Source organism: Macaca fascicularis, chromosome 2 (assembly GCF_037993035.2).
Source record: "Macaca fascicularis isolate 582-1 chromosome 2, T2T-MFA8v1.1".
NCBI classification, from domain to species: Eukaryota; Metazoa; Chordata; class Mammalia; order Primates; family Cercopithecidae; genus Macaca; species Macaca fascicularis.
In genome coordinates, this window is record NC_088376.1 from 102,314,234 (window position 1) to 102,329,129 (window position 14,896).

Here is a 14,896-nt window from a genome sequence, read left to right on the forward strand (position 1 = left end):
ACCTTTGTAACTCACATCCCCCTTCCCCCTTCCTTATTTGGGAAAATATTCACAAATAGCCAACCGGGTCAGTTTAGAGCTTGAGGTCTGGCCCCAACCTATGCCAGAGGTAGGGATTGCCTTAGGAATAAAAACTCCTGCTTTCCTTTGTTGGTGTGCTCTTGCGATTGTGATTGATGCAAGCAGCACGCTTCTGCAGAAGTAAATTGCGTTGCTGAGAAAACTTTCGCTTGAGTGCTGGTTTCACTTTGCAGTACCGAGCATTTATCTCCAACAAAACCAAGCTGTGCTCTGACCACCTTGGGCAACTGTCATCAGGATATCCTGAGGCTGTGTCATGCACAAGCATACCCAACCTTGGCAAAATAAACTTTCTAAATACTCTTATCCCCAAATGCTCAGGGAGACTGATTTGAATAATCATAAAACTCCAAGGCTGCACTCCAGCCTGGGCGACAGAGCAAGACTCTGTTTCAGAAAAATAAAATAAGATAAAAAAACTCCGGTCTCCCGCACAGCCAACTCTGCGCAAATTACTCTTTCTCTATTGCTATTCCCCCGTCTTGAGAAATCAGCTCTGTCTAGGTAGCAGGCAAGGTGAACCCACTGGGCAGTTATGGAATTGTCATTATATTGCTTGCAATTTTATATATATGTTATGCACAAATAGCTATAACCTTGTATACAAGGTTAAATGCGAATGTCCTCCTTGCATGGTCAGATCCCAGCGCAGGAAGGACGCACCCCTTACAAACCGCTAGGCCAAAACGGTCATTCTGGCCTCATTCAGCCTCATGTGAGATCGCAATCTCCTGTCCCTCAGGGCCTGAGGGGGCGGGGCCTGAAGCCGCAAACAATCAGGGGCTCTGGGGTGGGGACCGTTCGATCAGGCACGCCCCCGGAAAGGAGAGGGCGGCTTCCAGGATCTGGCTGGCGGGCGCTTTGTCTCTCCTTCGCCACAGTAGGCTCTTTCTGTTAGTCTCCGCTGCTGCTTCTTGGCTCTGGGAGGCCCAGGTGGCTCTGCAGCAGCCTCTGCCACCCTGTGACCTGCGCGTATTGGGACATCCCTAGCTGACGCCAGGACACCCGGGAAGCTGAGGAACGGTGAGTGGACTGCGCCTGGCTTCCCGAAGTGGGGAAGAGGGCTGGTTAAAACTTGCTGGAACCAGCCATCGGCTGCGGAACCTGCGGACCCAGCCGCCGCGGCGCAGCCGGGCCTCAGTCCCCTTCTGTGCAGGGCCAGGCGGGGCGGGCAGCGGGACCCCTGAGTCCTGTCTGTACCTGTGGGCGCCACTTCCGCCGGCTGGAGCCCTCTCGGGAATCCCGCGCCTCCCCTACCCAGGTAGTGCAGTGACCACGGGAGGGTGATCCGGGAGAGCCCCGACTCCGTGTGCGTGGTTCCAGCGTGGGAGGAGCTGTGGTTCATGGAGCTTTTAGTGCCACATTTCTCCCCCTAAAATTAGCCTGAGGCTTTGTTAAAACGTTAAACGGTGTGTTTGAGCAAATCCGCGATTCATAAAACGGGTACCGCAGTCATGGTTTGTGGTTTGGGGTCCACAGGAGGGGCGTAAATGAGAGGCTTTGATAAGGTTAATGAGGAAGCAAACCATACATATACACATATACATATATATGTGTGTATATACATATACATATATGTGTGTGTGTATATATATATGGTTTTTTTTTTTTTTTTTTTTTGAGACGGAGTCTTGCCCTGTCGCCAGGCTGGAGTGCAATGGTGCAGTCTCAGCTCTCTGCAACCTCTGACTCCCGGGTTCAAGCGATTCTCCTGCCTCAGCCTCCCAAGTAGCTGGGTTTATAGGCACCCACCACCACGTCCAGCTAATTTTCGTATTTTTAGTAGACACAGGGTTTCGCCATGTTGGCTAGGTTGGTTTCGAACTCCTGACTTTAATTGATCACCCGCCTTGGCCTCCTAAAGCTCTGGGATTACAGGCGTGAGCCACCTTGGCCAAAATATTTTTCTGTTTCCAATCATTTTACATGAGAGGAAAGCGGAGACTAAATCATCTGACACTCTACTGTAAAAAACATCTTTGTGCCTCTCTTCTTTTCATCTTTCCTAAGTGTATGTATTACCAAAATGTCTTTAGGTTGAGGTCCCCCCGTGAAAACTTTACAGGGTGTTGTGTCCTCAGCCACCCTCCTGTCTTTTCCTAGTGCTGGCATTTTAGAACTGTCTGGGGATGACCCAGGATACCCACAGTGGCCATGTCTATTGGAGGGTCTAGTGAGTATCAGCCCTGGGGTCATCTCATCCCCAAGGACAGCCTGAGGTAGGGGGTAGAGTCTCTTAGGGGAGCAGCTGGATGCTCTTGGCCTTAGAGGAATCTCCTGGTATAGTTTCATCTGAAATGGTGACCCCTTAGGGTCATTAAAATTTTAGGACAATACAATGTAATGTCATTAAAGTTAGGTCATTAAAATTGTTCCTCCAGCCCGAGTTTTTATTCCTCGGAGACACATTGATGGTCTGCCAATTGGATGCTGATATTGAGAGGAAAAGGCAGAAATGATTTCTGCTCTCTAGATTGTCTCAGACTTGTGAAGAGAGAAAAACTGTCCCAAAGACAAGGAAAACCCACCCCAGAGAGGATGTGCAAGAACCTGAATATGAAAACACACTTAAGGCACACAGGAGGACAAAGAGCAGCGCCAGTGCCTCCTAGGTGGTCACTGAGTACTTTACTGAACAGGATGGGTGTCCCGAGGGATAGAATGGCCTGCTGTGACACTTAGAAAGGTCTGTGTTGGAGTCAGCACTGCCTCTCCCTGAGTTTGTTACCTTGAAAAGACTTGTCTGCTTATTTGAGTTTCAGTTTTTCATTGACTGTAAGATACATTTTGTCAGTACAGCTTGAAAGATAAAAATACTATTTCCAAAGAGGCAAGGTAAAATGATGTACTTTATTTGCTAAAAATTTGTATTCATTTCTTCCCCAGAGTGAGTGTAGTAAGTTTTAAAGGTCTGTTCTTTTTTTAAAAAATATATACTTTAAGTTCTAGGGTACATGTGCACAATGTACAGGTTTGTTACATATGCATACATGGGTCATGTTGGTGTGCTGCACCCATCAACTCATCAGCACCCATCAACTCGTCATTTACATCAGTTATAACTCCCAATGCCATCCCTCCCCCCTCCCCCCTCCCCATAATAGGCCCCGGTGTGTGATGTTCCCCTTCCAGAGTCCAAGTGATCTCATTGTTCAATTCCCACCTATGAGTGAGAACATGTGGTGTTTGGTTTTCTGTTCTTACGAAAGTTTGCTGAGAATGATGGTTTCCAGCTGCACCCATGTCCCTACAAAGGACACGAACTCATCCTTTTTTTATGGCTGCATAGTATTCCATGTTGTATATGTGCCACATTTTCTTAATCCAGTCTGTCACTGATGGACATTTGGGTTGATTCTAAGTCTTTGCTATTGTGAATAGTACTGCAATAAACATACGTGTGCATGTGTCTTTATAGCAGCATGATTTATAATCCTTTGGGTATATACCCAGTAATGCGATGGCTGGGTCATATGATATTTCTAGTTTTAGATCCTTGAGGAATCACTATACTGTTTTCCACAATGGTTACACTAGTTTACAATCCTACCAACAGTGTAAAAGTGTTCCTATTTCTCCACATCCTCTCCAGCACCTGTTGTTTCCTGACTTTTTAATGATTGCCATTCTAACTGGTGTGAGATGGTATCTCATTGTGGTTTTGATTTGCATTTCTCTGAGGCCAGTGATGACGAGCATTTTTTCGTGTGTCTGTTGTCTGTATGAATGTCTTCTTTTGAGAAATGTCTGTTCATATCCTTTGCCCACTTTTTGATGGGGTTGTTTGTTTTTTTCTTGTAAATTTGTTTGAGTTCTTTGTAGGTTCTGGATATTAGCCCTTTGTCAGATGAGTAGATTGCAAAAATTTTCTCCCATTCTGTAGGTTGCCTGTTCACTCTGATGGTAGTTTCTTTTGCTATGCAGAAGCTCTTTAGTTTAATTAGATCCCATTTGTCAATTTTGGCTTTTGTTGCTGTTGCTTTTAGTGTTTTAAACATGAAGTCCTTACCCATGCCTATCTCCTGAATGGTATTACCTAGGTTTTCTTCTAGGGTTTTTATGGTATTAGGTCTAACATTTAAGTCTCTAATCCATCTTGAATTAACTTTCATATAAGGAGTAAGGAAAGGATCCAGTTTCAGCTTTCTGCTTATGGCTAGCCAACTTTCCCAGCACCATTTATTAAATAGGGAATCCTTTCCCCATTTCTTGTTTTTGTCAGGTTTGTCAAAGATCAGATGGCTGTAGATGTGTGGTATTATTTCTGAGGACTCTGTTCTGTTCCATTGGTCTATATCTCTGTTTTGGTGCCAGTACCATGCTGTTTTGGTTACTGTAGCCTTGTAGTATAGTTTGAAGTCAGGTAGCCTGATGCCTCCAGCTTTGTTCTTTTGACTTAGGATTGTCTTGGCAATGCGGGGTCTTTTTTGGTTCCATATGAACTTTAAAGCAGTTTTTTCCAATTCTGTGAAGAAAGTCATTGGTAGCTTGATAGGGATGCCATTGAATCTACAAATTACCTTGGGCAGTATGGCCATTTTCACGATATTGATTCTTCCTATCCATGAGCATGGAATGTTCTTCCATTTGTTTGTGTCCTCTTTTATGTCACTGAGCAGTGGTTTGTAGTTCTCCTTGAAGAGGTCCTCTACATCCCTTGTAAGTTGGATTCCTAGGTATTTTATTCTCTTTGAAGCAATTGTGAATGGAAGTTCATTCATGATTTGGCTCTCTTTTTGTCTGTTACTGATGCATAAGAATGCTTGTGAGTTTTGCATATTGATTTTGTATCCTGAGACTTTGCTGAAGTTGCTTATCAGCTTAAGGAGATTTAGGGCTGAGACGATGCGGTTTTCTAAATATACAATCATGTCATCTGCAAACAGGGACAATTTGACTTCTTCTTTTCCTAACTGAATACTCTTTATTTCTTTCTCTTGCCTGATTGCCCTAGCCAGAACTTCCAACGTTATGTTGAATAGGAGTGGTGAGAGAGGGCATCCCTGTCTTGTGCCAGTTTTCAAAGGGAATGCTTCCAGTTTTTGCCCATTCAGTATGATATTGGCTGTGGGTTTGTCATAAATAGCTCTTATTATTTTGAGATACATTCCATCAATACCGAATTTATTGAGAGTTTTTAGCATGAAGGGCTGTTGAATTTTGTCGAAGGCCTTTTCTGCATCTATTGAGATAATCATGTAGTTTTTGTCTTTGGTTCTGTTTATGTGATGGATTACGTTGATTGATTTGTGTATGTTGAACCAGCCTTGCATCCCAGGGATGAAGCCCACTTGATCATGGTGGATAAGCTTTTTGATGTGCTGCTGGATCCGGTTTGCCAGTATTTTATTGAGGATTTTTGCATCGATGTTCATCAGGGATATTGGTCTAAAATTCTCTTTTTTTGTTGTGTCTCTGCCAGGTTTTGGCCTCATAAAATGAGTTAGGGAGGATTCGCTCTTTTTCTATTGATTGGAATAGTTTCAGAAGGAATGGTACCAGCTCCTCCTTGTACCTCTGGTAGAATTCGGCTGTGAATCTGTCTGGTCCTGGACTTTTTTTTGTTGGTAGGCTATTAATAATTGCCTCAATTTCAGAGCCTGCTATTGGTCTATTCAAGGATTCAACTTCTTCCTGGTTTAGTCTTGGAAGAGTGTAAGTGTCCAGGAAATTATCCATTTCTTCTAAGTTTTCTAGTTTATTTGCGTAGAGGTGTTTATAGTATTCTCCGATGGTAGTTTGTATTTCTGTGGGGTCGGTGGTGATATCCCCTGTATCATTTTTTATTGCATCTATTCTTCTCTCTTTTCTTTATTAGTCTTGCTAGTGGTCTATCAATTCTGTTGATCTTTTCAAAAAACCAAATCCTGGATTCATTGATCTTTTTGGAAGGTTTTTTGTGTCTCTATCTCCTTCAGTTCTGCTTGATCTTAGTTATTTCTTGCCTTCTGCTAGCTTTTGAATGTGTTTGCTCTTGCTTCTCTAGTTCTTTTAATTGTTATGTTAGGGTGTCAATTTTAGATCTTTCCAGCTTTCTCTTGTGGACATTTAGTGCTATACATTTCCCTCTACACACTGCTTTAACTGTGTCCCAGAGATTCTGGTATGTTGTATCTTTGTTCTCATTGGTTTCAAAGAACATCTTTATTTCTGCCTTCATTTCGTTATGTACCCAGTAGTCATTCAGGAGCAGGTTGTTCAGTTTCCATGTAGCTGAGTGGTTTTGATTGAGTTTCTTAGTCCTGAGTTCTAGTTTGATTGCACTGTGGTCTGAGAGACAGGTTGTTATAATTTCTGTTCTTTTACGTTTGCTGAGCAGTGCTTTACTTCCAACTATGTGGTTAATTTTGGAATAAGTGTGATGTGGTGCTGAGAAGAATGTATATTCTGTTGATTTGGGGTGGAGAGTTCTGTAGATGTCTATTAGATCCGCTTGGTGCAGAGTTGAGTTTAATTCCTGGATATCCTTGTTAACTTTCTGTCTCATTGATCTGTCTAATGTTCACAGTGGGGTGTTAAAGTCTCCCATTATTGTTGTATGGGAGTCTAAGTCTCTTTGTAAGTCTCTAAGGACTTGCTTTATGAATCTGGGTGCTCCTATATTGGGTATGTATATATTTAGGATAGTTAGCTCTTCCTGTTGTATCGATCCCTTTACCATTATGTAAGGGCCTTCTTTGTCTCTTTTGATCTTTGATGGTTTAAAGTCTGTTTTATCAGAGACTAGGATTGCAACCCCTGCTTGCTTTTGTTCTCCATTTGCTTGGTAGATCTTCCTCCATCCCTTTATTTTGAGCCTATGTGTGTCTCTGCACGTGAGATGGGTCTCCTGAATACAGCAGACTGATGGGTCTTGACTCTTTATCTAGTTTGCCAGTCTGTGTCTTTTAATTGGATCATTTAGTCTATTTACATTTAAGGTTAATATTGTTATGTGTGAACTTGATCCTGTCATTGTGATATTAGCTCATTATTTTGCTCGTTAGTTGATGCAGTTTTTTCCTAGCATCGATGGTCTTTACATTTTGGCATGTTTTTGCAATGGCTGGTACTGGTTGTTCCGTTCCATGTTTAGTGCTTCCTTCAGGGTGTCCTGTAGGGCAGGCCTGGTGGTGACAAAATCTCTAAGCATTTGCTTGTCTGTAAAGGATTTTATTTCTCCTTCACTTATGGAACTTAGTTTGGCTGGATATGAAATTCTGGGTTTAAAATTCTTTTCTTTAAGAATGTTGAATATTGGCCCCCACTCTCTTCTGGCTTGGAGAGTTTTTGCCGAGAGATCTGCTGTTAGTCTGATGGGCTTCCCTTTGTGGGTAACTCGACCTTTCTCTCTGGCTGCCCTTAACATTTTTTCTTTCATTTCAACTTTGGTGAATCTGACAATTATGTGTCTTGGAGTTGCTCTTCTCGAGGAGTATCTTTGTGGCGTTCTCTGTATTTCCTGAATTTGAATGTTGGCCTGCCTTACTAGGTTGGGGAAGTTCTCCTGGATGATATCCTGAGGAGTGTTTTCCAGCTTGGTTTCATTTTCCCCCTCACTTTCAGGCACCCCAATCAGATGTAGATTTGGTCTTTTCACATAATCCCATATTTCTTGGAGGCTTTCTTCATTTCTTTTTCCTCTTTTTTCTCTGGACTTCTCTTCTTGCTTCATTTCATTCACTTGATCTTCAATCATTGATACTCTTTCTTCCAGTTGATCGAGTCAGTTACTGAAGCTTGTGCATGTGTCACGTATTTCTTGTGTCATGGTTTTTATCTGTCAGTTCGTTTATGGCCTTCTCTGCATTGATTATTCTAGTTATCCATTCTTCCATTCTTTTTTCAAGATTTTTAGTTTCTTTGCACTGGTTATGTAGTTCCTCCTTTAGCTCTGAGAATTTTGATTGACTGAAGCCTTCTTCTCTCAACTCGTTAAAGTCATTCTCCATCCAGCTTTGTTCCATTGCTGGCGATGAGCCCGCGTTCCTTTGGAGGGGGGAGATGTGCTCTGATTTTTTGAATTTCCAGCTTTTCTGTCCTGCTTTTTTCCTATCTTTGTGGTTTTATCTGCCTTTGGTCTTTGATGACGGTGACGAACTGATGGGGTTTTGGTGTGGGTGTCCTTTCTGTTTGTTAGTTTTCCCTCTAACAGTCAGGACCCTCAGCTGTAGGTCTGTTGGCGATTGCTTGAGGTCCACTCCAGATGCTGTTTTCCTGGGTATCAGCAGCGGAGGCTGCAGAAGATAGAATATTGCTGAACAGTGAGTGTTGCTGTCTGATTCTTGCTCTGGAAGCTTCGTCTCAGGGGTGTACCCCGCCGTGTGAGGTGTGAGGTGTCGGTCTGCACCTAGTGGGGGATGTCTCCCAGTTAGGCTACTCTGGGGTCCGGGACCCACTTGAGCAGGGAGTCTGTCCGTTCTCAGATCTCAACCTCCGTGCTGGGAGATCCACTGGTCTCTTCAAAACTGTCAGACAGGGTCATTTACCTCTGCTGAGGTTTCTGCTGCTTTTTGTTTAGCTACGCTCTGTCCCCAGAAATGGAGTCTACAGAGACAGGCAGGCCCCCTTGAGCTGCGGTGGGCCCCACCCAGTTTGAGCTTCTCTGCAGCTTTGTTTACCTACTTAAGCCTCAGCAATGGTGGGTGCCCCTCCCCCAGTCCCCCTGTTGCCTTGCAGTTAGATCTCAGACTGCTGTGCTAGCAAGGAGGGAGGTTCCCTGGGCATGGGACCCTCCCATCCAGGCGTGGGATATAATCTCCTGGTGTGCCATTTGCTAAGACCCTTGGTAAAGCGCAGTATTAGGGTGGCAGTTACCTGATTTTCCAGATGTGGTGTGTCTCAGTTTCCCTTGGCTAGGAAAAGGGATTCCCTTCCCCCTTGTGCTTCCCAGGTGAGGCGATGGCTCGCCCTGCTTCAACTCTCGCTGGTCGGCTGCACCAGCTGATCAGCAACAATTGTCTGGCACTCCCCAGTGAGATGAACCCGGTACTTCAGTTGAAAATGCAGAAATCACCCGTCCTCTGTGTTGCTGGCGCTGGGAGCTGGAGGCTGGAGCTGCTCCTATTTGGCCATCTTGCTCTGGAATCTAAAGGTCTGTTCTTTTTTTGTTTTGTTTTGTTTTGTTTTTGAGATGGAGTCTCGCTCTGTCGCCCAGGCTGGAGTGCAGTGGCCGGATCTCAGCTCACTGCAAGCTCCGCCTCCCGGATTCACGCCATTCTCCTGCCTCAGCCTCCCGAGTATCTGAGACTACAGGTGCCCGCCATCTCGCCTGGCTATTTTTTTTGTATTTTTTTTAGTAGAGACAGGGTTTCACCGTGTTAGCCAGAATGGTCTCGATCTCCTGACCTCGTGATCCGCCCCTCTCGGCCTCCCAAAGCGCAGGATTACAGGCTTGAGCCACTGCGCCCGGCCAAGGTCTGTTCTTTTTAAGGGTAATTTCAAACGGAATTGTAGAACTTAGCTTTGTAAATGCTACTGGTGAAATAAAAGTGTGATAGATAAATTGATGATTTACAAATATTCACCAAAATGTCAGTTCCCCTCTTGTAGCATGGTGAAGAATTTATGACAGTGGACACACATCTGTATCCTCTTATCTGGATATCTGAGGGTTTTTTGTTGTTGTTTTTTGTTTTTTTGGAGATGCTGTCTTGCTCTGTAGCCCGGCTGGAGTGTAGTGGCGCCTTCTCTGCTTACTGCAACCTCCGCCTCCCGGGTTCAAGAGATTCTCCTATGTCAGCCTCCCGAGTAACTGGGATTATAGGCACCCACCACCACACCCAGCTAATTTTTGTATTTTTAGTAAAAACGGAGTTTTAGGCCTGGCACGGTGGCTCATGCCTGTAATCCCAGCACTTTGGGAGGCCAAGGTGGGCGGATCATGAGGTCAGGAGTTCCAGAGCAGCCTGGCCAACGTGGTGAAACCCTGTCTCTACTAAAAATACAAAAAAATTAGCTGATCGTGGTGGCAGGCACCTGTAATCCCAGCTACTTGGGAGGCTGAGGCAAGAGAATTGCTTGAGCCTGGGAGGTGGAGGTTGCAGTGAGCCAAGATCTTGCCACTGCACCCCAGCCCAAGTGACAATGCGAGAGTCTGTCTCAAAAAACAAACAAACAAACAAACAACAAAAAGACAGGGTTTTGCCATGTTGGCCAGGCTGGTCTCAACCTCCCGACCTCAGGTGATCACCCGCCTCAGCCTCCCAAGGTGCTGGGATTACAGGCGTGAGCCACCATGGCCAGCCCACTCTATTTTCTTTTTATTCCCTAAATTTTAATATGTTTGAGTTTGTCTGTTCCTTTATTATTTTTTTCTTACATAAAAAAAATTCTGCCTAATCCTTTGTAAAAAAAAGTCTTCCTGTGACGTCCGAAAGCGTTCTAGTTTTATCTTTCATATTTGAATATATAATAAGTTGATTATTGTTCATGGAATAGAGAAGAATGCAATACATTTTCCCAAGTAGATACCAGCCTGGTTTGCCTCATATTTTAAAGTGCATGTGATTTCTTTTTCTATTCTACAGTGCCTACTCTATCATTCATCAACTTTCCATATAAATGCTGCATCATTAAGACTTTTTTTCCCCTTGGTCTGCTTGCTCATCTCTCTGCTAATACTGTGCTGTCCTGAATATTTTCATTTGAAAATCTTAGAAGTATGTCAGACAAGCCATCACTCTTTTTTTAGATGACTAAAAATCATTAGACATTTGTCATTTTTACTATGTAAGAAAAAGTAGTTTTTCTTGCCTAAAACAACCTGATTTGGGAATTTATGTGATTTCATGGGAATAGCATCTGGAAGTGGTGACATTATGTCATTTTAAAAAGCAGGTGTCATATTTCCTCTTATTCCTTTCTGCCTTGACATTGTGCAATAGAAATTTAAAAAATTGTTATATTAGTATTGTTAAATTAATCAATTATTGATTTTATTTACTACTCAATTAAATTTAATAAGCCTATTCTCTCTTGGTGTAATCACATGGAATGGGCTCAACTCCCCAGTTAACAAGTGACAGCACATGTAAAAGATTGTCTACCAGGGAAACTCATTGAACACTTAGTGTTCAGATTGTGTTTTGGTGTCTGGTTCCCTAAGCACCACTGCAGTGACACAAAATAATAGACCTTCAGCAGAAAAAGTTTTGACAAATATATTGCATAAGCCATTTAGATGCAATGAGTCATTCTTATTACTTGGGTTGGTGGAATCCCTTTCAAAATGTAAGTTACTAATACAAACAAAGATTGAACTTTGTGAGCAGGCGTTTTTAAGAATAAGTAGTCTCAGTAATGATAATATTAACTCATGCACATCAGGTAGGACTTTATCATGGCAGATACTAGAAATGTACAAAGTGAAGTTAAAAGGTAACTCCTAGCAGCACATCTTACTCCCTGGATTCTCTAATGAGATGGGTGTTTCTACTTTGCTGTTGCCTTTTTCAATAGTTCAATTCTAGCATTAGTACTGCTGTGTGGGAGGGAGTATGTGTGAACAGAGTAAAAGTTGTGACAATCAAATCATAGAATAAATGCTTGGAAAGTTTAGAATCATATAAACAGCTTATGAATTGAGTATAGATTCCCAGTGCTGTCAGTCTCACCCATCCTTCTATCCACATGTGTGGAATGTTCTAGGACTCCGTGGCTTTTGAGGATGTGGCTGTGAACTTTACCCAGGAGGAATGGGCTTTGCTAGATTCTGCTGAGAAGAATCTCTTCAGAGAAGTGATGCAGGAAACCTGCAGGAACCTGGCTTCTGTAGGTAAGAATGACAACACATTTCATCTAATTGCAGAAGTATTTCCCTATCATCAGTGCTATTTGTGATTTGGAATGTGGCAAGGGAATGATTTGGTGAAGAAATCAGGCATGGGCACTGTGTACAATAAACATTAAATCTAGTAATGTTTCTATGGTTTGTAATAATTCATGATAATTTTGTGGGTCTACATTTTAGGAAACAAATGGAAAGACCAGAATATTGAAGATCACTTCGAGAAACCTGGGAAAGATATAAGATAATTTGCACTGAGAAGAGGAAATAAAGTCCTCTGAAGGAATCTTAGCATGTCATGAACTTAAAAACAAGCAATCAAAGCAAATAAGAGTCACTTGAAATTTATTTCTTTTTAGAAAAATTTCACCCAAAGTGTAACATACTTTCAGTGTAGCAGTCAGTGTTTGGAAAACAGTTTACTTGAAAATAGTACCACAAAATTGTGTATATGAATCTTACTATTTTGGTCATAGCCATGCAGGTGGTAGCTGTGTTTTCAGTAGTAACCCATTTACTTTCAAATAATTCAGTCATGGCAAAAAAAAAAAAAAAAAAAAAATGCATTTTCCCTGATATTGGTAGCAGTGTAAGTCCAAGACCTATTAATAAGTACAAAGTTATTAAACCAACCAATAATAATGTGTTTGTCATTTTTTTTTTACAGAAATCATATGGTACAGAGTCTGTGTGAAAGCAAAGAAGGTAGTCAGTATGATGGACAAGTTGTCAGCCAAATTCCAAATCTTGATCTGAATGAGAACATTTCTACTGGATTAAAACAATGTGCATGCAGTATTTGTGGAAAAGTCTTTGTACGTCTTTGCCTCCTTAATAGGCACATCCTAACTCACTCAGCATACAAACCATCTGGAGAGAAGCAATATAAATGTGAACCGTGTGGGAAATGCTTCGTTTCTGTTCCAGGTGTTAGAAGACACATGATAATGCACAGTGGAAATCCAGCTTACAAATGTACGATATGTGGGAAAGCTTTTTATTTTCTCAATTCAGTTGAAAGACATCAGAGAACTCACACAGGAGAAAAACCCTATAAATGTAAACAATGTGGTAAAGCGTTCACTGTTTCCGGTTCTTGTCTAATACATGAACGAGCTCACACTGGAGAGAAACCCTACGAATGTAAGGAATGTGGGAAGACATTCAGATTTTCTTGTTCTTTTAAGACGCATGAAAGGACTCACACTGGAGAAAGACCCTATAAATGTACCAAATGTGATAAAGCCTTCAGCTGTTCCACTTCCCTTCGTTACCATGGAAGCAGTCATACTGGAGAGAGACCCTATGAACGTAAACAATGTGGCAAAGCCTTTAGTCGTTTGAGTTCCCTTTGTAACCATAGAAGTACTCATAGTGGAGAGAAACCCTATGAATGTAAACAATGTGACCAAGCCTTCAGTCGCCTCAGTTCCCTTCACCTCCATGAAAGAATTCATACTGGAGAAAAACCCTATGAATGTAAGAGATGCGGTAAAGCCTCCACTCGTTCCAGTCACCTTACTCGCCATGAAAGAAGTCATGATATAGAGGCTAGGTGTAGTGACTCAGCCTATAATCCCAGCACTTTGGGAGGCCAAGGTGTGTGTATTGCTTGAACCCAGGAGTTCATAACCAGCCTGGATTAAAACAATGTGAAACAACCTGGGCAACATGGTGAAACCCTGTCTCTACAAAAAATGAAATAATGCCGGGCGCGGTGGCTCACGCCAGCTACTTGGGAGGCTGAGGCAGGAGAATGGAGTGAACCCGGGAGGTGGAGCTTGCAGTGAGCCGAGATCGCAACACTGCACTCCAGCCTGGGTGACAGAGCGAGACTCTGTCTCAAAAAAAAAAAAAAAAGAAAATAATTAGCTGGGCATGGTGGCACATTTCAGTTGTCTTAGTTCTTTTTCAAGGACATAAAAAGCCATGGGGGGTTGGGGGGAAGCCCTGTGCATGCGGATCACAAGGTCAGGAGATTGAGACCATCCTGGCCAACATGGTGAAACCTCGTCTCTCCTGAAAATACAAAAATTAGCTGGGTGTGGTAGCATACGCTTGTAATCCCAGCTAGTCAGGAGGCTGAGGCAGGAGAATCACTTGAACCCAGGAGGCAGAGGTTGCAATGAGCCTAGATTTTGCCACTGCACTCCAGCCTGGCAACAGAGTGAGACTCCATCTCAAAAATAAATAAATAAATAAATAAATAAATAAATAAATAAAGCCCCTTGAATGTAAGAAATGTAGTAAAACATTTACTCTTTCCCATTCCCTCATAAACATGAAAGAGCTCACACTGCAGAGAAACCTTAAGAATGTAGGAAATGTGGTCAAGCCTTCAGATTTTCGTGTTTTTGAAGATTTGGGAGGACTCAGAGTGGAGAAAAGCTTTTTGAATTTAAATTTGTGGTAGGGCCTTCAGTTGTGTTAGTTCCATTTGAAGACATCAGCTCGTTCCTGAGAAAAACCCTATGAATGTCCAGAATGTGGGAATGTTTCATTTCTCTCATACCCACTCAAGGACATATGAAAATGCACATTGTAGCTGGCTGGACCTTGTAAATACAAGAACGTACACAGGATTAAAACTCTAGTAGTTTAGAAACTGCAAGAATATTTTCAGTTTTAACATTTACTTGAAAAGTCATGTGAAAACTCCCACAGGAAAGAAGTTCTATCAGTGAAGCTTTTCTAATTTGGAAAGCCTGATGCAAATTAATTATCATGCAGTGCTTGAAAAAAATGTATGAAATGTTACATAAGTTACAGGTATATTGTTTTTATCAGTGGCTCATTCTTAAAGAGTCTTGAGTATGCATTTCACCTTGTTTTGCAGGGAAACCTTGAGGTGAGAGTTCTGTAAATGCTCTTTAAGCAGTAGTACTTGAATTTCATAGATAATGATATTTTCTTAAGTTTGTTGGTAGAATTTTTGTCTATTCATTTGATAATGTGCTGAATTCATGGTTGAATTTTGATGTTTTTCTAATATGTAGGTAAGTTTAATTTTTTTTATTTCATTATTTTTTTTTTTTGAGATGGAGTGTC

The 14,896-nt window shown here is 42.2% G+C and overlaps 1 protein-coding gene across 2 annotated transcripts; it reads left to right on the top strand.

The window, feature by feature from the left end:
* The first annotated feature begins 994 nt into the window (after positions 1 to 994).
* LOC135969697 (uncharacterized) lies at positions 995 to 13,554 on the top strand. 2 transcript variants are annotated; one of them, XM_074033761.1, is made up of 3 exons: positions 995 to 1,104; positions 11,710 to 11,836; positions 12,516 to 13,554. In XM_074033761.1, the coding sequence occupies exon 3, from the start codon at positions 12,523 to 12,525 to the stop codon at positions 13,462 to 13,464; it is 942 nt and encodes a 313-aa protein (XP_073889862.1). In that variant the 5' UTR covers positions 995 to 1,104; positions 11,710 to 11,836; positions 12,516 to 12,522; the 3' UTR covers positions 13,465 to 13,554. The 2 variants fall into 2 exon arrangements, with proteins under 2 accessions (XP_073889862.1, XP_073889863.1); XM_074033762.1 differs by lacking the exon at positions 995 to 1,104 and adding an exon at positions 12,032 to 12,089 and having other exon boundaries at positions 11,736 to 11,836; positions 12,513 to 13,554.
* The last annotated feature ends 1,342 nt before the right edge of the window (positions 13,555 to 14,896 follow it).

Bases quoted from the DNA above. Each gene is read 5' to 3' on its own strand.
- LOC135969697 (XM_074033762.1), top strand. From the start codon at position 11,803: ATGCAGGAAACCTGCAGGAACCTGGCTTCTGTAG. The intron at 11,837-12,031 runs GTAAGAATGACA...TCTACATTTTAG, and splicing joins CAGGAACCTGGCTTCTGTAG to GAAACAAATGGAAAGACCAG. The intron at 12,090-12,512 runs AAGATAATTTGC...ATTTTTTTTTTA, and splicing joins GAGAAACCTGGGAAAGATAT to CAGAAATCATATGGTACAGA.